General features: G+C 43.6%; 1 protein-coding gene across 2 annotated transcripts in view; it reads right to left on the bottom strand.

Moving 5' to 3' along the window:
* Window positions 1–682: 682 nt before the first annotated feature.
* PDGFA (platelet derived growth factor subunit A) overlaps window positions 683–26,230 on the bottom strand; it is a 62,010-nt gene continuing 36,462 nt past the window's right edge. Inside the window, exons 3-7 of one of the 2 annotated variants that reach the window (XM_053364169.1) lie at window positions 24,068–24,172; window positions 22,416–22,603; window positions 5,492–5,618; window positions 3,318–3,394; window positions 683–1,560 (exon numbers count right to left, since the gene is read on the bottom strand). In XM_053364169.1, the coding sequence (XP_053220144.1) occupies window positions 3,339–3,394; window positions 5,492–5,618; window positions 22,416–22,603; window positions 24,068–24,172 (476 nt within the window). In that variant the 3' untranslated portion in view covers window positions 683–1,560; window positions 3,318–3,338. The remainder of the gene's footprint in view (window positions 1,561–3,317; window positions 3,395–5,491; window positions 5,619–22,415; window positions 22,604–24,067; window positions 24,173–26,230) is intronic. The other variant, XM_053364171.1, reaches the window with a different exon arrangement.

Below are 26,230 nucleotides of genomic sequence, written 5' to 3'. Positions count from 1 at the left end.
AAAGGTTGCTTATGCACATCAGGGAGTTGTGGCGCTGGGTTTTTTGTCTCTAAAAAAACAACAGTGACTTTCAAACTTCTTCCCCTCAGGAAGGTCTGTTGACCTGTCTTGTTGAGGAAACACTGGGCATCAGCCACAAAATTCTTGCATGTTGCTGAGGATTCTGGGTACGGATCCATGTGGAAACACGTCCGCAACCCACAGCGTCCGCATCCCACAGCGCCACATCTGCGCATGTGTGGGTCGCGATTTGGTGCTTCTGAGCATGCGCCGAAACCCGGAAGTAACCCGTTCTGGTACTTCTGGGTTGGGCGCTGTGCGCAACCTGAAATCGCGTAACCCGAAGCGTCTGTAACCCGAGGTATGACTGTATATTCTCGGGCATCCTTTGACACACACAAGGGCCAATACTATTGGGCCTTGCCGTTGCCTCATGTTAACGAAAATGCACCCAAGAATCCACCCCACCTCCACCTGATCTCTGCTCTGTGGCCGTACATGACAGAGGAAACCTTCCATCATTACAATCCTTTTCGCCGACAAAAAGCAAACAAACCCTGGCAACACTTTTGAAAAGCCACTGTTTTAAATAACGTGTGCGGGAATGGAGGAGGTTGGGGGGTGGGGGCGGGGGCGGGGAGGAGAGAGGAAACGGGACATAAACCAAGAAACATTTAGAAAATTATGCATAGGTATACCATTTTTATTTTAATACATCTCATTAGTTTGCATCCCACTAGGAGAAATTCCATACTTGTCTGTGTGTCCCGTTTCGCCATCGCTACAGCAGTCTTCTATATGGGTTATTGGTAAATGTAGTCCAAAAAAAGGATAATAAAAAGCTAGGCAAAGAGTAAAAAGAAAGCTTAATAATAACTTTATGGTGTAAAAAACAAAAAAACAAAATAAACCAAAACATCCACTTAAGGCGCCCCAGAAGGATTTTTTTTTTTGTATAGACGTTAAAATACCGTCAAGCAAAATCGCACTGCTTCTATTAAGTGTCTGCTGTGGCATTTGATACATTCCTGCTCTTTTTTTTCTCTTTTTTTGTATGTGTGCCTAAACTCCATCAGTGTCCATCCATCTTCATCAAGAATGCAGGCACATTTCTTGACAGAAACAAACAGAAAAGAAAGCACCATTGACTGCTCTTCTCAGAGGAAATCTGTTCTTCACTTAATTTAGCATTGTCTTTTGTTGTGTTGCCAGGGTACTTTTGGTATTCCTCTACCAATGCCATTTTGTTTTTCTTGAGTTGTCTTCTTGGGTTGTTGTTGTTGTTTTGGACAGGGAAACTTTGTATTGTTTCATAGAGTGCTACAATACTTGCTTTGATGTCGTATTAAACAAATGTACATTGTCTCTTTCTTCTTGTGAAGTCTCTCTCTCTCTCTCTCTTTCTCTCTCTTTCTTTAAGACAATTTCCCCCCCAACGTAGGAGAATGAATGAAGTATACAGTCATTAAAGCACCATACACAGTAGGTTCAGGAATGTAACAAACAATGTACATCCATGTCCCAGAGAGAAATGTTTTCTAGCTTATTTTCACCTTACATCTGCAAAAGAGAAAAGGGATGGGGAGCACAAGGCAATGGTACGGTTAGAAGACGGAACTTCCTTCTTAAGATCATTGGGGGGGACCCCCTCCTCATTCCTGACTAAAAAGTTACTTACGTGGCCTTTATATGACATAACAGGGGTATTGGGAGTGGCTTTCTCACACTTTAATTCAGGGGTTGCTAACTTGCGGCCTTACGGAGATGGTCAGCCTCCAATCACAAGCCAGAATGGCCAACGGTCAGGGATGGTGCGAGATGGAGGCAAAATGGGGGGAGCAAGGGGCAGGAGGAGGCAGCTTACCACCCTTGCTTTTAAAAAATTAGGCATTAAAGTGCTAGCACCACAGGAGTTTTCCACACTCCATTCCCTGAATGGATATGTGAAGGATCCATGGGATTGGCTCCATCAGAAATGGAGCTGAACCTTTCAACATCTTGGCAGTGCCATGAGATGAATCATATTTATGTAGAATCACAGAGTCCTGTAACCTTGTATCAGCACCACACTCTGAGCTGTCCAGTGGTCACAGAAAAGTGGTGCCCATGCCCCTTCTGGATGATGATGATGATGATCATCATCATCATCATCAAGTTTATATACTGCCCTTCATCTGAGGATCTCAGGGCTGTTCACAACATAAAAATACAGGATAAAAACACAAAATGTGCAGGGTTCCTAAATCCAGCCAAGAAACTACTCGCTGTTGTTCTCTTTTGACTGTGTTGCATGCTTAGATTTAACCTGCCCAAACCTTTGCTTATATAATACAGTTCCCACAAGTTCTGGGCTCACCTAGAAGACAGGACTTGCAGCAGACCAGAGTACTATCCTTAGCAATCCCCCCCCCCAGTAGTTCATAAAGACTATCCAGTTGACATAGAATACATTCGGTTCCTTTACACATATCATTTTGCGCAGTGCATTAAATAATTCAGCTTTTTCAGTGCAACACGCAGGAACTTTTGCCTTCATCTCTACTATGCTAAGGGAGATTTCTTGTATGGGACATGCCTGGTGATGTAGATCTTCTTACAGCAAAACTCTACACCCTTGGTTCCTAATATATCCCTGAAGACTAGGGCCACGTTCAAATCTGGTACAAGCCTGCTGGAATAGAAGTGGCGGCCATATTTTATTGATGGTGCGTGTCTGAGGGCCAGAATGTTTGAGGGCCAGTGTGGTGTAGTGATTAGAGACTTAAACCTGGGAGACCAGGGTTCAAATCCCCTCTTGGCCACGAAGGGTGACCTTGGGCCATTTGTTGCCTCTCAGCCTAACCTACCTCACAGGGTTGTTGTGGGGTTTAAGTGAGGAGAGGGAGAACTGTGTCCCCACCCCCTCGAGCTCCTTGGAGAGTAGGGTGTTATATAAATGCAACAAATATCAAGCAAATAAGGATCCTTGTTCAATAGCATTTCAGTATTATCACAGAAGACCTGAGCCACCCTTGGAAATCAACGGCAATTCAAAAATAGCAGGGAGCTGCAGATTGCAAGAGTTTAATATTAATCCCTCCAAAATTAAATTATGGAAAGGAAAGGAAAGAAAGGATGTGAGGTGCTTGCAGCAACAAGCATAGCTGTCAAGGGGAAAGAAACTCGTGAAAAGAATTATCTGAGCCAATCATTTCTGATTTCTTGGCTGCTCCATGTGTAAAGATTTTTGAACAGTGATTAGGTGGGAGAGTGAGAATAGCTGATTATATTTTCAGTTGCTTGTGGTATTAAGGGTAGTTTCAGCAGACAGGTCCTACCTGGTCAGCGGCAGTATTTTTTTATGAGGGTTTTAACTTTTTTCTTTTCCGTTTTTTACCTTTCCCCCCAGGCCTTCCTGTTGACACAAGGGCAGGGATGGCGTAAAAAGAAGAAGAAGCAAACACCCAAAGGAAATGCATTTATTAATTTTAAAAAATTCAATCGTTTCCATTATTCCTTCTCCAAAAAAATAAAAGAACAGTAATTTGTTCCACCTGGTTAAGGTGTTTAGTTTTACCTCTCCAAGGTATTACCTGCCAGGTGCAGAAAATGCATAGCATTTGGGACAGGACCATTCAGATATCACATGAAACTGATGTCAAAAGAAGAGTGGGATCAAGACCACTCGTATCTCTTGCCCCCATACCATTTATGTACGAACCTGTACACTACCAACTCCATCAGCCCCAATTAGCATGTCTGGTGGGGGGGAAGGCACCATAACTGGACACAGCATTGGTTAACCCTGGGGTACAGGCTCTGTAACCGCAACTGGGTATCTTGGGGTACAGGTTCTTTCAAACTCTATGCATATATTGCACCTGAGAGTAGGGCAAGTACCACAGCCCCACTCCCTCCTCTCTAAGTGTGTTCAGAATGATAACTGAACAGCCAAAGGAACACTGGAAGCTGTCTTAAATTGTATGAGTCAGGCCACTGGGTCTGTTTAGTTCAATAGTTGTCTACATTGACAGGTAGATGCTCTTCATGTTATCTGGCAGGGGGCGATTCTCAAAACTGCCTGGAGATGCCGGGAATGGAATGAAAAGACTCCATGACTGAACAAATGGCCCTTTCCCATTAATCCTTACCATTACTCAAATTTGCCAGCAAAACAGCAGCAACAAGTGTGAGCCAAATCTAAAACAGTACTTGATTTTTAGAGATTTTTTTCGTAATCTGTCTGTTGCCCTTTCACCTCTGCTTATGCTATATAGTCATACCTCAGAAGTCGAACGGACTCTGTTCCGGAAGTCCATTCGACTTCCAAAATGTTCGGAAACCAAGGCGCGACTCCTGCAGCCAATCAGAAGCCCTGTCGGACGTTCGGGTTCCAAAGAACGTTCACAAACCGGAACAACCACTTCCGGGTTTGTGGCGTTTGGTAGCCAAAACGTTTGTCTCTCAAGGTGTACGACTTCCAAGGTATGACAGTACTCTGCTTTGCCCTTTATACAACTCGCCTAGTGATTGTTCCCTTCCCTTAAAAAATAAATATTAAAAATTCTACAAGGGAGCTATTTAAAAATTAGATGGTGGTTGGCCGATGTCAACAAGTTTGTTACCTGTAATAGGGTAGCTTTGCATGTGCTAGCAGTGAGAAATCTACAGATTACCCTTTTGATCTGAAACAGCACTGACTGCCAAGGGAATTTTTAATTTGTTCAATTGATAAGAGGAACTTGACAAGGTAAAAAAACAAAAACAAAAAACCCCAACAACCCACATTTCTGAACATTTGTGTGTTACCTTCCTCCAGGTGTTTTGTGAATTATATTGTAGTGGCCATTAGCTATAAACAATGCAAATCTGACTGACTGCGCCTCCTGATATAAAGCCAGCAAGGCATTGATTCCTGGCCACTACACCTGGCTGAGTTGCCTAGAGGAAGGGGAGGACTTCAAAGTTAACTAAGGAGACTCGCCACTCCCCCTGTCTGAAGGCCTTTCGTCACTTTACGAAGAGCTTAGGCATTTGGTCTGCCCAGATGATAATTTTAGCTCTCCTAGCTTGTGAATCCTCGGTTTTAAGTTACGGTGCTGTAGCCAGCTAAGTAACACACACACAGCGGCCAATCGAGATGAATTTAAATCCATTTATTTCAGTGGGTCTACTCTAAATAAGATTTAATTGGCCACAACCCAAAATCTGCCACCTATTGCTGCTTTTCATCGCTGGATTTGTGTTTTATTGTATTGCATTGTATTCCAATACTGCGCTGCAAGCCGCCTTGAACGTTTTATCAGAAAGCAGTGATATAAGAATATTTAAGTAAACGAGTAAAGCACAGTTCCAAATGCTGTGATTAGAACTTCTCACCACCACCTGCTCTACTCTCCTGGTTTTAAGTGCTTGAGACCCCTCCCCGCTCCCCAGAGAACCTCAAGAGCCACACTGTACCCAGACGTTCCAGCTTAAATTAAAGCCCATCCCCACCCGAATGTCAACATACCCGTTTCTTCTTCTCGAAAATCTGAATTAGAATTTGACGACGTACAGGTGCATTCCATATGCTCTTCTAGCTTCACCAGGACTTCTTTTAATTTTGGCTTTTTTCTAACATATTCCACTTTTGCCACCTGCATTAGAAACATACGGGCGTTAAAGGCTTGTTAATGCATTAGGTCAGCAAAGAGCAAAGTTTCAAGTGTCCAGTTACGCAAGACCATCCCAATCCTGTGAGGAGAGGGGGTCATTTGCATGCACACACACAGAGAAGCAAGTGTCCTAGATAGGCATCCTTTTCGCTGGATGAGGAACAGCACAAACTTCACCGGCAGTGACTCCTCTGCTCGAGTTGAGAGCTATTGCAGAGCTTCCAGGGTATGGTTTTAAAAAGCAGAGACAAGACAAATGCGAATCAGGGTATACTGGTTTGCTAGAGGGTTTGCAGAAGACCACTAAGGATTTATGGCTGCTAATTTTTAAACAATTATCGGCAACGGAAAAACCTCTCCACACACACACACCAAGAAAAATATTGGGCTGTTAGAATCTCTGTTCTGCAGCATCTCAGATGTAGATTTGCACTGCCAAGCAAGTTCTGTGCCTGATACCCAGGTTGGGAGAGACAACTGGCTCTGCCCCATAAGCCAGCATGTTGGGTCTGGCTCCTTGAACCACTGTTTTGCCGCTGGCTCCTGCTGGCGAGCCTTGGGTGTTCTAGCGCAAACCCATGAAGATCTTGCAAGTCTGACATCTGCCCACACCTGGCTTCAAGGCACATGGCTCAGCAACCTTCCTGAAGCGAAGGAAATCCGGATGCTGTCGTTGCCTGCTAAAGCGACCACCTGGGAACCCTACAAATACTGCCTTGGGCTCAAATTATAGAAGGCAGGCCGGATGTAAATTTAATAAATAAAATTGGCAACAGTACAGGGGAGCTGTTCAGGAACCGGATTTGGGCCTCATCGTCACTTGGCTCTCCCTGCCAAATTGGCACTGCGGCCGATTTTCTGACAGGGTGTGTACGCAGCTGGACTGAGGCTTGTGGGTGTTTTTGTGTATCCCGTTCTGCAGCAGAAAAGCATTGTTACTTCCAAGCAGGGAGAAGTTCGAGGTGTAGTGCTGCCGAATGGGTTTCGCTTCCTTTGAAAAGGAGTCAAAAGCTTACGGGATCTTTGTAATAGCTGCTTTCTTTACAAATATATACAAGCCAAGCGTGAGTACAGAGAGACAGACTTTCCTACTGCAAGGAGCATAAGGGCCCCAAGAGGTTACTGGGCACCTCTGGCCAGCAACTCCAGCTGGAAACCTTCTGACTTTTGTCTCCTAAAAGCTGCTGTTCCTCAAATCCAAATCTGTCTGCCTGTGCCATTCCTACAGGTGAACTGTCCATTCAAACAGGCCCAGCATCATCATCAGGAAGATTGGGGGGTGGCTACAGTGTTTGGGGCAGCAAAGAGAGGTGATGGGTTGGGATGCTGCGTTTTGTGCCATGTGGGGCCTATCCTGCACCCCGTGCGCTAGTTTAGTGTCCTCAGGTACAGTGGAGGCTCCTGCCCTGTAGCCAGGCATAAAGTAAGGTTTGACTTCCAGGCCGGTTAACTTCTGTACAGTGATACCTTGGTTCTCCAACGCCTTGGTACTCAAACAACTTGGAACCCAAACACTGCAAACCCAGAAGTAAGTGTTCCAGTTTGCAAACCTTTTTCAGAAGCCAAACGTGCTCCGTTTTGAGTGTACGCTTCTGATTTGAGTGCCACACTTCCGTTTTGAGTGTTACACTGAGGTCCGTCTGTTTTTGCTATTTATTTTGTGTTTGTGTTTTTGTGACTCTTTTTTTTTGTTTTTGTGACTGTGGAACCCAGTTCAGGTACTGATTGATTGAATGATTGTGTGACTGCAGTACATTGTTTATTGCTTTCATTTTATGGATGAATAGTCTCATTAGGTAGTAAAATTCATGTTAAATTGCTGTTTTAGCGTTTGTTTTTAAAAGTCTGGACCAGATTAATCCATTTTGCATTACTTTCTATGGGAAAGTGCACCTTGGTTTTGGAACGGACTTCTGGAACGGATTAAGTTTGAGAACCAAGGTACTACTGTACATGAAATTGGGGGTGCCCATCTCTGCCCCCATCTGCACTATCAGAGTACTATGATACCACTTTTAGCAGACATGGCTTCCCATGAAGAATCTTGGGAAATGGAGTTTGTTAAGGGTGCTGAGAGTTGCTAGGAGACCCCCTGTTTCCCTCACAGAGCTACAGTTCACAGAATTCCATGGGAAGAGGAGTTGATTGTTACACAACTCTGAAAATTTTGAGGGGAATAGAGGTATCCTAGCAACTCTCAGCATCCTTAACAAACTCCATTTCCCAGGATTCTTTGGGGAAGCCATTGCTCTTTAAAGTGGTACCACAGTGCTTTTAATGCATAGTGCAGATGGGGCCTTTCTCTCAGGCAGCAAAAGGCCTCAAGATGGCTCCGCAGTCAGGAAACATCCACAGATATTGAATAATATTTAAGGAGTGGGCGTTTCCGCCCCCAACATCCCAGACTCCAATCCAGAGTCACTTTAGTTTATTCATTCATTGATTTATTTTGCACGTTTAGACCATCTTTCATCCTGAAGGGTCTCAGAGTAGTGAACGGTTCAGATGAAACCATGGCAATAGTCTCATTCACAGTAATCAGATTGTAAACACCCAACAGTATCTACATTCCTATTTTATTGCTTAAGGTAAAAAGAAAGAAAGGAAGGAAGAATTGCTAAAGGTCTTATTCTCTGGGCCTCAGTGGTTTACATTTCTGCTGTCTTTCCAAGAGGTAAGAATAAAATATTGTTGGCTTCCCATCTACCAAGTTTCAAGCGAGTCTACATTTCGGGACCTTTCGTTATAAGGACCGGTGGTGCCTTCTTCGTTTCTTTCCAAAAAAAGTATAAAACACATTCAAACAGGCACGCCTGCCAAAATACCCCAGATGCAAAAGCAGGACATTTTAAAACAAGCAAGCCCACAAGGGAAGTCATGCTATGCTGGGAACCCAGGTCTGAGTAGTATTTGGCCAGGAGCCACTCATATTATAAATGCTTGTCCGACTATCTTGGATAACTTCCGGCTGATGAAAGATGCTGCCTTTCTTTTCGAGAAGAATTTCACCTACTCCCTTGGCAGGAGGGAAGCCGGAGTCTATTGCTCTCACGCAGGCAGGGGCTCCTCCTCTAGCTATTAGAGCTCGAAAGCCCTTCCCCTCTGGCTTGTTCCTCTTCCTTTGCCAACAAAAGCCCTGCTGGTATGCAAACCCCCTTTGATCATTTCTGCCAGCCTGTATTACAAAGCAGCAAAACGTCAACAAAAGTCTCCCAAACCCCTGTTTCGGTTTGAAAGATCTCTGTCTCGGGCAGCTATTATTACTACATTGTCATCATCGACTGCAGCTACTACCACAACTATTAATATTTAACACTGATAAAGCACCTGAATTATTTTTTATTTTTTAAGCACTGTGGTAATAAAAGACAAGACAGCCCACAGGATCACTAAACAGATGCAATGAAAAAGGAATGGGGGTGGAGGGAGAGGAGAACCAACATTAGCACAGCTGCTCCTTCATGGCCAAGTTGGTCTCCCCTTTCCCATAATATTTTGCTCAGGGGTGCAGTCTTGGCACCCTGGCTGATGGCAGAGGCCAGTGTGTGTCTCCCTGTAGTCCTGCAACCCTCTAACTGGCAGAGAGGGGGTTAATTTAAAAAATGTTGCCTCTACACCTCTGGATTCAAATTCTCTCCACTTAGCACTGAACTATCTAATCCTAGGCTTGCTGTGACATCAGAGCAGGCAAGCCAATGGCACAGAGAGGCATTGCTTTTGCCTGCAAAGCCTCACTGTGGCCTCAGAGTATCCAGCAGCACCCAAAGAAGTGGGGTGAAGAGAAACAAGCAAAGAACATTTTATGGAAGGACAAAAATACAGCCCGTCGTGTTAACAGGGCTTCCCCACAAGAGCTGGAAGGACCTTAAAGGCCATCTCGCCAGAACCTCCTACCCAAAAGACAAGACTGTAAGCCAGCAGCTGCTCAAAGATCAACCAATCTGGCATATCCAGGAAGTCCATTCCCAACTCAACTTGGAGAAGGTGTGTATGTGGAGAATGGAAGACAACAAAGTCCCAGGTGAGTTATGAGCCTATCAAGCTAATTCCTGGCATCTGTGCAGTAACAGCAGCAAGAATATTATTGGCCCAAAAATGGAAGCAAGAACTACCAACATTGGAAGAATAGAGGATGAAATTGATGGACTACGCAGAATTAGACAAGCTAACAGGAGGGATCCGAGACCGGCGGGACCAGAGGTTTACCGAAGACTGGACTAAATTTACTGAGTATCTGAAAAGTATTTGTGATGATCAGATTACGTTTGTAGGACTACAAGAAGTTCTGTGAGGAGTAATTTAAGAAATATTGTAAAAATGGAAAGGGAGAAATGATTTGTTAGAAAAGGTAAAGGCAATATTAAGTTAAGAATTGCAGGAGAAATAATCAAGACGGAAGGCTATCAGAGATGCTGAAGGAAGTCCAAACAAGGGCATATGTTTTGTGTGGTATGTCTTAAACAATTTTGTATGCTAAAAATTAATTTAAAAAATTATTAAAAAATAGTAATTCCTGGCATCTGTGGACTACAAGGCACCAAAAGTAAGAACAAGAGTCCTGCTGGATCAGACCAAAAGTTTATCTAGTCCAACATCCTGTTTCCCACAGTGGATAATCAGATACCTCTGGGAAGCCCAAGGGCAGGATTCTGCTGTTGTTCCCCAGAGACTGCTACTCAGAGGCACGCTGCCATCCATCGTAGCCATCAGATTTGTAATCAGACAAAGCCACAAGACAATTCGTAGGTCTTTCAGGCACTCTCATTTTTGCCCCAAGGACTGAGGACAATGTCAACCCAAATCTAGTCCTTTGGCTGTCAAGAGACTTCGGTCACTTGAATTAACTGTGCAACCTTACAATCAGTAGTTTTTTGAAGTTCATTTGTTCCATATTTTAAAGCGAACAACAGGTAAATAAGCAGGTTGTGGAAGTGATTGATGTTCTGCATATTCTGGATTTTCTGTTTATATTTTGTGCACTGACACGGCAAAAAACTCTTCCAAGGAACAAAAAACAGGACTGTCCTGTAATAAGAGGGTTGCCAGAGCACCCAGGGGAGCAGGGTCTGACGAAGTATACAGCTGAACATGCTCAACCACTGGAACATGCTATTCATCCAAGCTGAGAAGCACATTGCATTATTGCTTTGAGAGCACATGATGAGTCCAGCTTCCTATAGCTCAGTTTTCCATCTAGCCACCACCCCCCGGTATTGTCTGCACTGCATCACACCAGATGTCCCAGATCTCAGGTGGAGTCTTTTCTAGCATGGCTACGAGAAATCCTTTGGTGCTCTGGGGACAGCTGGTATTAAGCCTGGGATGTTCTACATCAAGGGTGGGTAACCTGTGGCTCTGCAGGTGTTCCTGGACTACGACTGCCCTCATCCCCAACCACTGGTAATGGTGGCTGAGTAATTGGTGTTGAAGCCCAACAGCATCTGGAAAGCCATAAATCCCATATCCCTGTTCTACATGCAAGGCATGAGCCCTGCTGAGCCCTTCTGCTTCCTGTACCAAAGCATGATATTTCCACTAATCCAAAATCTCTATGGAATTAATTCATAGTACCCAAAAGATTTTTTTTTCATTAGTACGTAAGAGTTACCATGTCAAGGCATCTGAAGGACAGGGGGGAAAGCTCCCTAAACTTATTTCTTAGAGATTCAAGCAAGTTGAAATACTTTATTGTCACTTGTACAACTTGTATACAGTGAGAGTACACAGTTTATTGCATATAAATAAGATAAACAATTAGAAGTTATCGCAGATGCTTTGAGAGGTGAAGAGATCTTTCTAGGGTTAGCACTGGCCACCGTTTTTTTGTCCACAGACGTCATGTCTGAAATGTTCGCATTTGCAACATTTTCCAAGGCTGACAGTTTTCCACCAAGATAGATTTACAGCAGGCTACGACTCGTAAGAATGCTTTGCTCGAAAGGTCACCCATGGGTTGAAGCAATACGCTCCGAGCCTCCTCTGGCATGGTCTAAATTCTAACCAAGTGCGAAGTTTGAAGGAAAATGTATGGCAAATCTGAGTCACCCGGCATCAAAGGATGACTAAGCCGGTCGCATTCACAACAACAAAACACAGATTAAGACCTTTGTAATCAAAGATACAGACAAGAACGCCAGCAATAATGGAACAACTTTCATATTGGCTGCACTTATTTCAGACATTGGAATGAATCAGCAATGGGGAAAATTACATGTGTCAGAAATAAACTGTAATCAAAAAAAAAAAATTTTTCCCCAGTGCAGATAAACTATAAACCAAGAGCACACATACTCCTCAAGCTAAGCATACTATACACGTATGATAACAAAGTGTTTGGGGATTCCATAATGACAGTACTGAGTCAATTAGCAGGTACAGTCAACTCTATAAATGTTTGACCCAAGTAATGTCTCACAACAAATGTAACTGATCTGTAGAAAAGACAACCTGGAAAAAGAGACAATGCATGTGCTTTTGTAAACTAAGAAAACCTTTAATAAAAACTATTTTAAAAGAAAACAAACAAGGGGCACAGGAACACAGCCGTCTTACATGTAGTCAGTCCATTGTTCCACCTAGCTCAGTACTGTCTACACTGGCTTGGCAGCAGCTTTCCAGGATTTCATGCACGGAATCTCTCCCAGCCCCACATGGAGATGACAGGGGTTGAACCCGGGGAACTTCTGCATGCAAAGCAAATACTCTGACATTGAGCTACACAGACATGCTCGGCTTTCAGGTATTCCACTTCAGGTGGCTGATCGATGGTCACTTCGGCATCGAATGATTACCCTGTCCTCCAAAAAAATCAGCATAGTAAACCACCCAACATTGTGCCAATATGGTGGCATCTAGTGTTGATCTCGATTCTTTCATGCTCCAAGACACCAAAAGCCAAAACTTGTCCTCTCTTTGCTCGGCCACTGCCCATCCTAGTTCTTGCCACTGGCTTCTCACAAAGCTTGCCTTTTTGTTCTCAAGAATTTTCTCGTATGCTGCTCTGCTCCTTCCCATGTTTTCCTTGTTGATTTCAGAAGGTTTCCCCCGATAGATTCTAATAGCCCTTAGCAGATCTCTCTCTGCATCCTTGCATTGCCCATCAAACCAGCCTCTTTGATTTCTCTGTGTGCTGTTTGTAGCATTGGGCTTGGCTAAATAAGGTCTGGAGAGCGTGCTGATTTGTAGGAAATCCAAAACTGGGTTTGTTGAGATGTTTATGAGGCGATATGTAGGTATATGTAAGTATATATAAGTCAGGTATATAAGCTAGGTGGCCAAATGGCTCCTTCAACTGGCGTTACAGTCGCCAAAACAAAACACCCAGTAGCCATTTGGGGCCCAAGCAGCTTGAAAGTTGTGTTTTTCAATATGACTTTTTGGTTCCTGAAATTCGTTCTGGTTGCGGAGATAAAGAAATCATGGATACATTTCTACAGGGTTTGTTGCTAATGCATAAAAACGGTCAAGATCCACGGATCCCCAGGCATGCACCTCCAGATGGTGGAGACATCAGGCGCCATCCTGGCGCCCAGGCATCTTCGCTTGGTCACAAGTGACCAATAGGTAAAGGTAAAAGGACCCCTGACCATTAGGTCCAGTCGTGCCCGACTCTGGGGTTGCAGTGCTCATCTCACTCTATAGGCCGAGGGAGCCAGCATACAGCTTCTGGGTCATGTGGCCAGCATGACTAAGCTGCTTCTGGCGAACCAGAGCAGCGCACAGAAACGCCGTTTACCTTTCCGCCGGAGCGGTACCTATTTATCTACTTGCACTTTGACATGCTTTCAAACTGCTAGGTTGGCAAGAGCAGGGACCGAGAAACGGAAGCTCACCCCATCGCGGGGATTCAAACCGCCGACCTACTGATTGGCAAGTCCTAGGCTCTGTGGTTTAACCCACAGCGCCACCCGCGTCCCTTCAAGTGACCAATAGCCAGGTGCAAAATGCACTTGGCAAATTTCAAATGCTGCTGATCCCGTTATTATTTTCTGCACAAAAACTTTTCTCCCTTTATCTCTAGATAGATTTTTTTAAATATTTCAAATCCGTCAAAAAGAATCCATGTTATATATTGGCAGATCTTGTTTAATAATGTAAAAATTAATTGTGGAAAGAACTTTCTGCATACACTTTTCACTAGTCATTAAAAAGAAAAAAAATTCTTGAAGAGCTCCCACATGATGGAATGTCTTTTGGAACGGGAGTCACGTTTCTCAAAGGACATTTATTTGCCGCAGCTCTCAAGTGGATTAGCAACAGTGCGATGGAATGACGGCCGATGGAAGTGGTCCATATCCCCAAAGGGCCGCAAGGGTCAGGCTAGAGCGCTGGGATACAGGTCTGGCATTCTGTTGGGGTTTAAATAGACAACACAAAAGCCAGCAGGACAGAAAAGTGACAGCTGAGAGACCAAGAATGTTTGCACAAAGTGGCTCAAGAAGCGATAGCTGGATTATGCTTCAGGGGGAAAGGAATTAATGGATGGGGCTTTTTGGAAGGCAAAGTGGATTTACAACATTCATCCATCCTACTGGAAACGCGGAACAGAAGACAGCATCTTCTTAACTACATGACAAGGGAGAAAGGCTGTCCGAGTGGACAGAGAAGATATGTGGAGATCAAATTACAAAAGGGCAATTTGGTAAATGGAAGGCATTCATTTGTTTAGTCACCAGCATCCGATGCCAAGATGGGTTCAATACTACTGCACTTCACACAAGACACAGCAACGGCTACACCATGCACTTAATTCAGTAGAAGTTAACATTTAAAGGCTACTGGACTCCGTACAAATACGGGGGGGGGGGGAGGGGAAGATTGCTGGAATGTGTGAGTAAAGGTGCAGATTGATAGTACATGATTTAGATGTTTCGGTTTGGCGATTCCTTGGTGTGGCAGAAGTCCAGGAAGCAAACTGAATGTTGCTGGTGTGTAACCAAATCTCTTTTTTTGTTCAGAGACATGCTCAAACTTACTTATTGTAAGTTTAAGTTAAGTCTGCTGCAAGTGGATTTCTAATGGACAGTGCCAATCCTGACTGTATTGGATTTGTGACCATTATTGCTCATTTGCCTTCAGTAGCAGTAAAGCTCTGCTGGATGAAACACAATTGCCTCTGATCTATTTTTGGGGAATCCTGCAACGTGTTTACGTTTTTACTCTGCTAGCTATACACTGGAGTTCTCCTCTGGATCAATATTGAGTAGAATTCCGTGACATTGGAATTATTCTGAAATATGGGAAGTCAATATGGGAATCAACATGACTGACTTTTTAGGATTAGGCTAAAATCCTTTAAAATATTTATTTTTTAAAAATGCAATGACGAGTACAACGGCGTGAAACCAGATTAATACTCCAGAAAAGGTAACACTCCAGAACAGGCAGTCAACCAGGCAGACTATATAAGGAACCAGGAAATCAAGATACAATTTGGCTAAAGCTAATTGCGCTTCCTGATGTGGTGTGGTGAACCTTAAGAATAGTTGATTAAAAAAGAAATGTCTAATTATTACCACTCACTCTATCGGCTGTGCTGTGAAAGCATCAGACTGCCTCAGTGGAAGCAGGGCTCATTTTACCAGCTTTGCTGGGAGCCCAGCTCCATCAGGCCCCATCTGCCCCTGAAAGCGTGCCAGCTGGTCTTTATAGAAACAACTGTTTAGAAAGCGGCGCCAGAGTTTGATTTTCATCTTCCTCTTCCCTCCCTGTCCCTCTTCCCTTCCGTGCCATGCTTTCCTTTCTCTTCTTCTGAAGACTGTAAGCCTGTAGGCAGCGGATGTCTTGTGAAAAACAGGGTACAGATGCTCTTTTTAAAAAAAAATTTGTTGGACGCTAACATTGGGAAAGGACTGGAACAGAGCAAGGTGTGGAATGGACAGCTGCGATTTTGACTGCTACACAGAAAAGGCCAATCAGAACATCACCACCAGTGGGACGCCGCGACATCAACATGGAGCCACCATGACAGCAATAATAATAATAATAATAATAATAATAATAATTTTAAAGCATTCACAAATGGGGCATTAAATAAGGAATGCAAAGAACTATTCTTCCCCCTCCACTAGTTCCAGCTGCATGACCTGGCCCATTCACCATGCATGTACCATCTGAGATGAATATTATGATACTGAAGCAATACAATCCAGCTTTCTGGGGCAGTTGATCCTGCTCATTTGGCAGCATTCTCCAGCAACCAGCCTAGGGAGGAAAGGCTAGCACCATGACACCAGGTCCCTGGCTCAAGACAGGCAGTGCATTTGACTTCCCGATGCTCTCGTCAGTCTCTTGGCCTCTGCTGTCCTTGCATCCTACACAGTGACCTCTCCACTAACTGGATAAACTTGCAGTCAGAGGGGGCTTATTAGGGAAGGCGCAATGATCTCACCATCTTGTCAATAAAGGACGGGTGAGAAATGGAGGTCTTTTTCAGTGTCAACCCCAAAAGGGGGCCTTTTACATAAGCTTGACATCATGGAAGCAGAACAAGGGAGCCTCTCAACTCCATTCTGGGAATAAGCAAAACAGATCCCATCCTCCAGCCCTCGCCACCTTCCGTGTGACCCCCAAAGAGGATCTTCTGGATTATGATACACTCAAGCCATTCATCTCCGCAACATGGGAATTCCCAAGAGCTTGAGAAACAATTAATTCTATCAAAGAGAGAAAGAGAGTACATCTGACGCAGGAGGAAATAAATATGGATTTTCTTGTTTGGAGACTACTGGTGTGGTGTGGTGGGGGTCAGGCAGCCCTCCTCTACAAAGAACACACTGCTCCAAAGTGACTCCTCGTTTTTAATTAACATTTTGAAGGGGGAGGATTTTCTCAAGACCTCTGGAGCACAACGTTTAAAAAACAGTGGGCATGGGTCACAACGTGATGTCACTTGTTAATCTAAGCGGCTAACACCAGCGGATAAGAATTATCCAGTTTCTCAAGAGAAGCAATGATTCAAATCCAAATAACTGTACAAACAAAAGGGGGCTTTAAAATGTTTTACAGGCAACTCCCCATGCGTGTGTGTTCGAGTCATGGGCGACCACGCACATGCGCACTGCCACAAAATAAATTAAACCCGAAGTGGCCCGCAAACAGTGTGAAAACAGCTTCAAGCAATCCCATGGGCCTTTTCCATTGCAATCCCACAAGACTTTGCACTAACCTTTGAGGCCTGTGGAGAGTTGGGAGTTTGGAGGGAGTCTGCTAAGTGCTGATGGTTTTTGAAAGGGTTTTCCAAGGTGTGTTTCCAGAGCATCAGTGTCTGGACTGAACAATGGTGGTTCCAGACACTCCTTCGGGTACCATTTATGGTTTTAAAGGACAGCACCAGCACTTTGAATTGTGCTCGGAAACATACCAAGAGCCAATGTAGATCTTTTAGGACCAGCTTTTTCCATTGTTTCCCTGCCCTTTTTCTACTGTTGGGGAAATTTATGCTGTGCCATCATGACCCAGAACAAGTTGTGTATTAATGCTGTCATGTAACAAATGCTCACCTATGACTAACCGGGAAGATGCTTTGAAGCAAAGCTGCTATTGCTTCCCAGAACCACATGATTTCCCAGGACTCAGGAAATTCTTGGCTATCGCACTCGAGTGATCTGGTTCCAAGTGCCTGCGTTTACATTTTGGAAATGTACATCGTTTTTTTCCTTTAAATTTTTTTGGGGGCCCCCAGATAGTGGGGCCCTAACTTACAGCTTGTTTAGCTTATACATAAATTTGGCTCTCGCTCTCTCTCTCTCTCTCTCTCTCTCACACACACACACACACAGAGAGAGAGAGAGAGAGAGAGAGAGAGAGAGAGAGTGTTGCTGTCTAATAGCAACAGGGAGCATTCCTCAGTACCTGGAAAAATATACAAGGTAGCTGCAACACACTCTCCTTTCACAGAAATTGCTTTGACGGCACCAGCACAATTCACCCCATAACTTTCTTTCTAGGACAGCTAGAGACTTACTTTTTAAGAAAAGAAAGAAAACTCAAGAGTCCAGGGCACCAGTGAAACTTTCCCAAGCATCATGGCACCCGCTGACTCCTAGCTGGCACACCCCCTGCTCTAAGCATTTTCGTGGCACACCACAACTTCAGCAAGCACCTCTGGCCTCCCCCACCCCAAGCAACTGCCCCCAAATGCCTCAAGGAGGCCCAAGTTAAATGATGCTCAGAGCTACCCAGTCAACTCTGGCAAGTCAAAACCGCTTCCAGGCTTATCTGCAGTGCAGAGTTACCTTTGAGGACCCCAATCATCTTTCCGCCTCAAAAGGAGCAACGCAATCTCCATCCACCATAAATACTGCAGCAGCAGGCAGCTCATGTTTGCTAACCAGCTGTGTTTGTTCTTGAGGCTGCAGGTTAATTAGATTTGTCTCCGATCCTCCTTTGCTTTTAAAATTAATGTTTGCCAAGCGTATTGAGGAGCTATATATATGTATTTAAGGACTCACTTGAAAATAGAATTGGTTCCGGGGAGCCTGATGAAGGTTGTGTGCGGCAACAACATCTGAATATCAAAACTGCACTGCGCCCTTTCCTAAAGTGGATTGTTTTCAATTTAAGATTAACACAAGTGGGTGAGAGAGAATCGCAAAATTGCTGAGTTGGGGTGGGGCTGTGGGTTAAACCACAGAGCCTAGGGCTTGCCGATCAGAAGGTCGGCGGTTCAAATCCCCGCGACGGGGTGAGCTCCCGTTGCTTGGTCCCAGCTCCTGCCAAACTAGCAGTTCGAAAGCATGCCAGTGCAAGTAGATAAATAGGTACCGCTCCGGCGGGAAGGTAAACGCTGTTTCCGTGCGCTGCTCTGGTTTGCCAGAAGCGGCTTAGTCATGCTGGCCACATGACCCGGAAGCTGTACGCCGGCTCCCTTGGGCAATAAAGAAAGGTGAGCGCCACAACCCCAGAGTCGTCTGCAACTGGACCTAATGGTCAGGGGTCCCTTTACCTTTAAGATGCATTTGGATTGATGTGGTGCTGTGCTACCTTAGTTGCAAAGTAGCGTTGCTTTCTCCCAGACACACCTGGCCAGGTATTTCGAATCTTCTCCAGAAGCCCTTCTATAGGTTCTTCCACTTACTTAACTGCCATTGCTGCTTATCAACACAAGTTATAGGACAGGACAAGATAGGGTCTCCTGAGTACAACCCCAACCCCCACTCCCAGCCTATGGAATTTTGTCCTGCAGGAGATGCATATGGCCTCTTCAGCAAAGGTGAGTAAATACATATCTTTTCACCTAGACTTTCAGAGAGAAATGAAGATTTAGTACAGGGTTATTAAGAGGACCACTGAAGTATTTATATGACGAATGAACAACTACAAATTTGGATTGTTACTTTTTAATGTTTAACTGATTGCATGCTTCATCTGGAATTTTAATTATTATAATAATAATATTTTATATATATCCCGCCCTCCCCAGCCGAAGCCGGGCTCAGAGCGGCTAACAACAGCAAAAGTAACACAGTTTACATATAATCACAATCAATTAATTAAAATACATATTCATTTGAACGTTATGGTTTTAATAGATTGATTTGCTTTGTTTTGGTGGTTTTATCACAAATTGTATTTGGGTGGGGGTTTCTTTTAATGGAAATCGCCCAAAGAACTTATACAAATGTAATAAAGCAAGCAGAAGATAAAAGAAAGTAATCAGATGATAGCAATCTCCAGGCTATTAGGAAAGGAAACCCAAGTATGTGTGGGCAGGTGAGATAGCTATATTTTATGAGCTATTAACCAGGGAAGTTCAATTACAGATGTCTCCAGCTAAAAAAAACCGATCTCGGGGAGCAAGTGCCCAGGACCATGGACAGCTGCTGCTGCTGCTAGCCAGAGGTTTAGATGCTCCTGTAGATGGGCCAGTGGTGTGACTCCGTGTAAGGCAGTCCGCACTTCTAATGAGAAAACACAGCAACCTGGTCTCCTTCCTGACATAATGGCTTTCTATGTACAGGGAACATCATTGTGCGGAGGTGCATTCTATCATATTGAAATCTTGGCACCAATTTTAAATAAAGGAGTTATCAGTGCCAGCTGAAAAGCCTGCCTATTTGCACAGCAAAAAAGGAAAACAACCCAGGCAGGAAATATCTTATCAATTACTACAATAACATTTGCTCCAACAAAATTTTATCTTGATATTTTTACTGGAGCTTTTCATGTTAAAAAACTTCCTTCCCCACTGATAAAACTCTTTCACAGGAACTTACTATTGTATGAAATTTGCTTCTCTGATATATAATACAGATTACCGGTACTTATCTATTTCGCATTATTCACTTCTTCAGCTATACATCTGCACAAAACATATACATAATAGCTCCCATCAATGACCAGTTTTCCTCATTCATAAACCCAAAGACCCTAGACTTGTTGCTGACCCAATGAGGGGCACTAAGTATACATGTGTTGATACTTAAAATGTGCAGATTAAATTAATAAAGTTGATACAAACCTCCTCCTATTCTCTTTCATACAAAACAACACCGGTATTCAAAATATATTTGAATGAATACTTTCTTTTCCCAGGTCTTGGGAGGAGTCTCCTGAATTTGTTGTTTATGTGTTTTACTTTTCATGGAATCATAGAATTGTGAAGCTGGAAGGGGTGTGTGTGTGTGTGTGTGTGTGTGTGTGTGTGTGTGTGTGTCGCAGATGCATTGGCAAATGGGTGCTGCTGATTTGAACCAGCATACAGTTAACAGGGGGACCAAGCCCAACCTAATGAACAAATACCACTTATTTTCCAAAATGTCTGTTTGATAGATTGTGGCAAGCAGAAAAAATGGATTTCGCCTAATGAGTAAATGTGGAATCAAGCCATAAGGAATCTCAAATCCCAGGAGATGAGAATATATGAAACACATTTCCCTCCCACCAGCAGATCAAAAGCACTGTATTTCCACAAATAAAAGCCCAAATTAGCCTACATAATATTTAATTAAGGAAACATGACTGTACAAGGATTTTTACATTCAAAATGTCCCCTGAGTCATTTTATCATTTAAAATCAAGAACAAGGCTGTGGGAGTTTGTGGGAAAGGCATAATCAGGCCTGTTTGCTTGTTAATGGTATTTAGCATTCCTACACATTTGGGGTCATAACTGACCCCAGAGGGGGATAAAACAAAACAAAAAATTATTCTATTTTTTAAACAAAACACCACCCCCAATCTGTGCCACTTCATTCTTTACATACTTCCCTGCAAAAAGGCGAAGGATTGTTTAGTGTGTTCCAGGCCACACTCCCAGTGTGAGCATGGATGTTTTAATTTTCAGGGTCTCTCTAAAAGGCAGTAACTTCGGGTAGAACACAATGTTTGAATGCCAAATATCTTCAGGAAGAGCTGGGAGAGCCTTGTCTGAAAACCTGGAGAACCACTAAGCCAGAAAGACAAATGGCCTGATGACTAAGGCTTGTTTACACTGACACTTGTCCTGTGTCTAGAAAACTGGGTCCGAAAGGTTTTTTTGTTTCTCCCACTGCTTTCTCTAGGAAAACCCGCTGCTGGCCACTGAATTGGAACCAATGTGCATCAGACAGAAAAACCAATTGATGTTTGCTCTGATTCAGCGGTAAGCAGTGTATTTTCCTGGGGGAAAATGGCAGGAGAAACCGAACCACAGAATTGTTGGAAGGGACCACGAGGGCCATCCAGATTAAGATCCTGATGCTCTACTGACTGAGCTATCCCAACTCAAATGTGGATGAGCCCTCATCATAAAGCAGCATCCTAGGTTGTAAACAGCTAAATGGGCCAGTTTGCTCTTGCTTATAATGGGAGAGAAGCAAAAGCACTGCACACCGAAAGTCACTACACTCAGAGCTCGTCCACACGTTGTTTGTCCTAGGAAGCATGGGTTTGAGTGGTTTTCTGCTTGTTCCATACTTTCTAGGCATGTTTCTAAGTGGTTTTCCATTTGCTCCACCACTTTACCCTGGAAATCCCACTCTTTTAACACTGAATCGGAGCAAATCTCTAGTGGAAGTGTGCGAGAGCCCTCATTTATCACCACAACAGCTAATTCACTTAGCTATTCTTTAAAGTGTTTACCATCAGCACTGCTTGCAGCGCACTTCCAGAAAAAAAAGGCTAACTAAAAGGCAGCTTTCCCCAATTTAGGTGTCATCCAGTCATTTAGTACCACTACTGGCCATACCAACAAAGGGTGATGAGACTTGCAGTATGAAATCAGCTGCAAGTACAGTCACACCTTGGTTCTCGAACGCCTTGGTACTCAAACGTTTTGGCTCCCAAACACCACAAGTGTTTCAGTTTGCGAATGTTTTTTGGAAGCTAAACGTCCAACGCGGTTTCCACAGCTTCCAATTGAGTGCAGGAAGCTCCTGCAGCCAATTGGAAGCCATGCTTTGGTTTTCCAACATTTTTGGAAGTTGAACAGACTTCCGGAACAGATTACGTTCAAGAACCAAGGTATGACTGTACCCAGGATAAGAAAGGCTGAGCAAAGTTGTAACCAAGTGAGAACCAGTAGGAATTCACACTGAGGGATGATGATGATTTTTAAAAAATATTATTCAATTTGTATACTGCCCTATACAGGCAGATCTCGGGGGGGGGGGGGCGGGTTCACGGGATAAAATCACAGAATACATAACCAAAATCAAAACAGAAACAACCGAATAACCTCCCATGGCTGCCAAGGTGAGAAAAATGAAAATGACAAGATGTGAACAAAATGCTGAACCACCTCTTCCCTCAAAACACCCACCCACCCGCCCCGCTGCACCTGAGTTCCATTTCTCCTCACCTTGACGCTTCTGTGGTGTATCCGTGACGGCTGGCATTTCACACTGCTGGTGTTGCAACAGCCCGTGCAACGCTTCACCTCCACGCACGGCGGCCATATCAGAAAGTTAGCAGACGTCGGGTCGATCTGACTCCGAGGTATCTCGTATATAACGGTTCGCGTTTTGCAGACAGCAGGAATGGCTTCCTCTGCAGAGGGGGAAATGGTGTAGCCAGATAAGCGACGGCCTCTGCTTTGAAACAAGCCTGCCAGCTGTGTACCGGATCCCTGGTCTGTGTGTTGCAATGCTAGGGGGAAACCCTCTCCCTGCTCTTGCAATATATAATAAACAAGAACCCTTGCAAGCATATTGGGATGTCCTTGCATTATTCACCTATAAGGGCATTCAGGACCTCATGAGCGAAAGGATATATTGGCACACTGTACAGATAGCATGCAAGAATATCCTCTAACCAAGCAGATCTCTCCAAAGTCCACCATGGGACTGTAGGGAGTCTATTCTTCCTGTCCTGTGACATATAAATGATTGTCACCGTATTTGTGCCTTCTGATCACACCTGAAATAACACACCAGCCTAGCTGTGATGAAGCTCTGCGTTTTGGCTTAAAAGGGGGGGGGTATTTCAAATAAATAAGCAAGCAGCACACAGTCCACAATGACTCAGGAACAATAAATGCAAAAATAAAGAGCAAAAGCAGTGCAGCTTTCAGTGGGCAGTCCTGGGTAGCAATCTAGGTCTACCTGATAGCAAAACAGGCTCCAGACAGCAATTTTGCTCTGTTTTAAAAGCAGCCTTCTGTTCTGATAGTTCAGATATTATATTTGATCTGGCAGAGGGTATCTTCAGAGCAAGCAGGTTGCTGAACCAGTTGTAACAATGCACGTTCATAAAACACCGCTGTTTAAGGTCAATTAGTACCCATTTAATACTAACACCCTTGCTTCTGCCAGAACATTACTATTAACAGCACTGTTTATTAGGGTGAAGATTGATGTAATATTTTAAAATAAATTGCAGCGACGTCCTCCCAGCTCCGCAGTTTGTATGATACATTTTGTTAAGTTAAAGGCTGTGTATGATACATTTTGTTAAGTTGAAGGCTGCGTTCGGCATCAGCTTAGCCCTTAGGCTTTCCATTATTTAATTAACTCTTCCCAACGTGATCTCAGGGTTGCACCAGTCTGTGGCCGGCACCTAATCTGAAAACGACTGAAAGGCACAGACACTGTACTGCATTTCCTAACTCACATTTCCACATGAGCATCCTGCAGCAAAAGAAATAATTTTCTGGATGAGCTACCCCACTAGAAGTTGACTGACTTGTGCAAAAGAGCAGAAAATAATAATTAAAAAGTGTATGGGGGAGTGTCCTCCTTGGGTTTATAACAGGCATAGGCAAACTCGGCCCTCCAGATGTTTTGGGACTACAACTCCCATCATCCCTAGCTAACAGAACCAGTGGTCAGGGATGATGGGAACTGTAGCCTCAAAACATCTGGAGGGTAGAGTTTGCCTATGCCTGGTTTATAAGGTCATTTTTCTTTCTGCCCTTAAAAAAAGACTAATTTTTCAGGACCAGTCCTTCCATTCCAACCTCGTGGCATTTTTTTTAAAAATAAAAAATATAGGTTTGGTTTTCCCATTCCTTACCAACACTTCTTTTCCTGCGAATAGGTCTGGGACGATTTTCTTGCCCGTGTTTGACAGAGTGAATGCTATGCAGTATCAAGTTTGTCTCTGACGGATCATCATATCCTAAAAACGAGACAACGAAACAGTCAGCCCTGTTTGTTATTATTTATTTGGTTATTATTTATTTATTTAAAAAAACCTACTTCATTTGAATATACATTTTTCCAATTACAAAGGAGCAATACATTAACCAACATTAGATTAAGCCTTCATTAAGTCTTTTACCCACATCCACTTTAAAAGAGTCATTCTATGCCAGAAACAAGAACCACTTTCCTAGGAAATCATCCTTGAAATTATTTGTTTTATATACATCGTTTATACCTCTCCCTTCCAGCTCTACCATTCGGGAAGTGGCTTAGCAGCAATAAACTCCATTACATTTAAAAAAAAAAATCTAACACATACCTTTCCAAGAAGTATCAGGAAACCTATTTTATGTCTACAGGCAAGAAACAGATTATTTGCAAAGTACTTGGGAGTCAAATTCCAAACTAAGGGAAGCAAAATTAACTGCTCTAACCACAAAACTTCAGGATGCAATTCAGGCCTGGAGGCCAGAGATTATTTCCATAATGAATAAACTCTCAAGCTCCAATCAGAATCATCTTTTTTTTCTTTCTAGAATGGTTGGATATTTGCTACGAGAAGGATTCATACTCACCTGTAGTATGCCAAGTTACATTAAAAACAATAAAAATCAAAACATAAAAGTCAAAAACGACAACATGAAAACATGAAAACATGAAAACATAAACAAGACCACAGGGCAAGCAATTTTGTGCGGGCTCAAGTACCCTCTGAAACAGTCATATCTTAACCGGCTAGCTGGGATGCTACCACTGAAAACGTGCTACAATGGAAAGAAGCACTTATTATTAATAGCAATCATTTTTACTATTATTTATTAAATTTGCATACCATCCTTCACCCACAGATCTCAGGGAGGTACACGGCATAAAAACACAATATAAAAACACAAAATGCAGAATAAAAACAAAACAATAACCCTCTTTCTCACAACCACATTTTGAATAAAATAGGATATTAATCAGCCAAAGGCCTTGTTGAAGAGGAACCTTTTCACCTGCCATCTAAAGGTTTATTAAAAAACAAAAAACAAAAATAAAAATAAAGGTTTATAAGGAAGGCACCAGGCAGGCCTCTCTGGAGCAAGCATTCCACTAGCAACGGAAGAAAAGGCCTGGGCCATATGTCACACTAAGACAAGCCTTGGCTTAGCGCAAATGTGCCCGCTCCCAGAAATGTGCTTGCAGCTGCTTTGATCCTCCCCAGGTCTTCCGTGCCTATCTATTTCCTGTTTTTCAGCTTGCGGTTAGTCTGGAGAGACCTGAACCACAAGCCTGGATTCTTACAGCATGCAATGCCAAACCTTAGTCCTAGCAGACCAGCGAGCAGCAAAGCATTTGCAAAGGGCTCTCCAGGAACCTATGCACTGGCTCACCGTAGCAGAGCATCACTCCTTTGCTTTCCTTGTCCCATGAGACTAGGGCCCTTCAGGATTTAACCTCCTTCCATCGGGCCTGTAAGACAGAGCTATTCCGCCTGGCCTTTCATTCAGCTTGATCTTTTATTTCCCTTCTCTTCCCTCCTGCTCCCCTTTTATGAAGATCCACTCTGAGATCCCACAGCTAATTCTCCCCTGGCCTCCTCGCTGGCCCAAGTAGGACCAATTCAGCCAGCTAGCCCTGGGGATTATCTAATTGATTTTTGAATTTTATTGTTATTCATGTTTTTATACTGTATTTTATGCTGCTTTTATAATTAAATGTTATACGTGTTTTAAATTTGTTGTTAGCCACCCTGAGTCCGGTTTTTGAACCGGGAAGGGCGGGGTATAAATAAAAAATTGTTGTTGTTGCTGTTGTCAATTACCCCAGCAGCTTTGCACTCATGGGACAAAGCACTGGAAGGTGGGAATAGGTTTGCTTCTTCCTAATGGCTAATTGTGAAGAAGATGCTCTAAACCAGGGGTCGGCAAACTTTTCCGCCAGCAGGCCGGATCACCTGCACGCGTGAGCATGCACACGCCTGCCGATCTTTCCCTGCTGGCTTTCAGAGCCATGGCGGGGGAGAAGGCAGTGTCTGTGGCTTCCTATT

This window comes from Podarcis raffonei, chromosome 14, assembly GCF_027172205.1.
Source record: "Podarcis raffonei isolate rPodRaf1 chromosome 14, rPodRaf1.pri, whole genome shotgun sequence".
Taxonomy (NCBI): Eukaryota; Metazoa; Chordata; class Lepidosauria; order Squamata; family Lacertidae; genus Podarcis; species Podarcis raffonei.
The sequence above is the reverse complement of the archived record's forward strand: the minus strand, read 5'-3'. Positions and strand labels throughout refer to the sequence as shown.